The sequence below is a fragment of the Corvus brachyrhynchos genome, unplaced genomic scaffold, assembly GCF_000691975.1.
Source record: "Corvus brachyrhynchos isolate BGI_N302 unplaced genomic scaffold, ASM69197v1 scaffold46, whole genome shotgun sequence".
Taxonomy (NCBI): domain Eukaryota; kingdom Metazoa; phylum Chordata; class Aves; order Passeriformes; family Corvidae; genus Corvus; species Corvus brachyrhynchos.
Genome location: NW_008238838.1, coordinates 4,092,117 through 4,094,524, shown reverse-complemented (window position 1 = coordinate 4,094,524; position 2,408 = coordinate 4,092,117). Strand labels below are relative to the sequence as shown.

The following is a 2,408-nucleotide window of genomic DNA, read 5'->3' as shown; positions in this document are numbered from 1 at the left end:
TACTGCAGCTCCCCACGTTCCTGAAATCCCCTGGAAAGCTGCGGAAAAAGCATCGTCCTGGCAGGCCTGGCTGCGGTATGTGAATTTTTTGGGACAAGTCTCTGCAAGAGCTGCTGAGCTGCAGAGACAAAACCACTGGCAGAGGGTGGCACAGGCTGTTCCCACCCAGCTCCTCTCAGCTCGTGTCTGACAAGGCAGAATCAGCTGGCTGGGATACATTTTGCTTTCCCCTCTCCCCCAAAACACACGTGCAAGTTCTGAGTGGCAGACAAAGAGAAACAAGTGCTGCTTTTTTTTGGTGTTTCCCTCCTTTCTCTTCATTTCCTCGTCCCAGTAGCAAAAGGGGAAATTGAGGGGACAGACACGACTGAGTTTGCACTGAAGGGGAAGCAATAAAATCTTCCTATATGCAATAACAACCTCTGCTACTCCTAAATATCCCCAAACTGTCAGAAATAAAGACGTTGGAATAGGCTGGTCTGGTTTTTTGTTTTGCCCACCCATGATAAAATGCAGTTTTCCTCCTCACAGATTGAGAGTTGAGCAAAAGTAGGAGTGAAGATAACACAAGTTCTGTACCTTCTGCTCTGCAAATGCTCCTTTAACCTTGTGCAGCATCCAGCAAACTTGATGGAATCGTTCAGGTTGGAAAAAACCTCTAAAATCATCCAATCCAATCATCAGCCAGTCTCTCAAATAATAAAAACCTGTCAAATATTCTTCTCCTTTTCTTCTTCTTCTTGTTCACTCCCCTCGGATTTATGGCGTTTGTTGGGAAGCACCTGCACGTGAAGGGTGAAAAGGGAGATTTTGTTCTGTGCCTGCAGTTGGTAGCACAGATTTGGGGACTCTGCCGTGGGACATGGGCACCGGAGGGTGGCAAACAGGCACTGCCATCCCGTGGGAGAGTGTCCCTGCAGGCGTTTAGGAGGACACAACCCTGAGGGTCTGATTTCACAGAATATCCTGAGTGGGAAGAGACCCACGAGGATCATCCACTCCATCTCCTGGCCCTTCACAATCCCAAAAATCCCACTCTGTCCCTGAGAGCATTGTCCTGGAGCTCTGGCAGCCATTCCCAGGGGAGCCTGTTCAGTGCCCCATACCCTCTGGGGAAAGAAACCTTTCCTAAAATCCAACAAAACCTCCCCTGGCACAGCTCCAGTTGTTCCCCCAGGTCTTGTCCCTGGTCACAGAGAGATCGGATTTGTGTCCTTGGCCTTTTGGGGCTTCATATCCCAATCCTTCCAAAGGAAAGAAAGCACAGTGAGGTTCGCTTTCATTTTTCCTCAGAAAGCACCAGGACGAGGCATTCCTAAAGGGAAGGGGCCAGCAGGGTGTGGGACTGAAGCACTCAGGTGAAAAAAACCCCAACCCCAGCTGAGTTATTTGGGGGTGTAAAAGCCTCCCCCAAAAGCCCTGCCAATAAAGGGCCCGTGTTTCACACGTTGTTAGGCCGCAGCCGTGAGCCGGGGCGGGGGAGCCCTTTGGAAAGGGGCTGTTCCTGTGTGAAAATCCAGTTGTGAGGGGCTGGGAGGCACAGCTGGACACAGCTGCACACAGCTGCCGGCTGGTACTGGAGCTGCAGCCTTGCGGCAGCCAGCTCTGGCATGTGCACAGGAGGCCCGGCAAGGGGAAGGGGAAGGGGAAGCGCAGTTCGCTCCTGGCTGAGCCGGGAACATCCACCTTCTGCCACAGCTCCATGTTCCTCGCTTCACGCTCCTCCCTCCCCTTTCTTTTCTCTTTTTTTTTAGTTTACTGAACAAAAAAAAAATCCTCCCTTTTGACCCCTTTCTCCTGGCAAGTTTCCAAACGCTCCGAGCATCCGACTGGACTCTCAGTATCACCCCAGGCTGGGATGGATAAATCCCACAGCTCCCAAACACCCAGAGGGGAGAATGCTGCTGCACCCCCAAGCTTTCCATGCTCCCAAACCAGTTCCAGAAGGGCGAGAAGCTGCTGCTCTCCCAACCCTTTCCATGCTCCCAAACCTTTCCATGCTTCCAAAGCAGTCCCAGAAGGCTGCATCTGTTCTGCCTTCCTGATCTTTGTGGTGTACGTGGACACGCAGATACTTGGAATTAACAACGGCTTGGAAGGATTTTTGTATTCACACATGACGCAAGAGCAGGGGAAGGAGGGTGAAGGCAGATTAGGATCTGGCCCACCACATGGAACAGGAATATTTGTGCAAAATATTAATTTATTGTCCCTGAGAAAGCAGCAAACCCTCAGGAAGTGGCATTTCATGGGCATTTACTTATTTAGGAAGCACGTGAGATGCCCAGTGGTTGTTGGAACAGGTGACGAACATCAAAATAAATCAGCTTTCCTTCAACATGAGCAACCAACTCTCCATCCCCAACATACTTGATGTCCAGGAGATCTTTAACAAGGACCCAACAAAC

The 2,408-nt window shown here is 50.7% G+C and overlaps 1 protein-coding gene across 2 annotated transcripts in view; it reads right to left on the bottom strand.

Moving 5' to 3' along the window:
* The window catches only part of LOC108447688, an 89,969-nt gene extending 89,115 nt beyond the window's left edge, over window positions 1-854 (bottom strand). For both annotated transcript variants that reach the window (XR_001863349.1, XM_017738470.1), the window contains exon 1: window positions 580-854. Coding sequence is in view for 1 of the 2 variants with exons in the window: in XM_017738470.1 (XP_017593959.1) it covers window positions 580-681 (102 nt within the window). In the remaining variant the exon portion in view is untranslated. The remainder of the gene's footprint in view (window positions 1-579) is intronic.
* Between the last annotated feature and the right edge of the window lie 1,554 nt (window positions 855-2,408).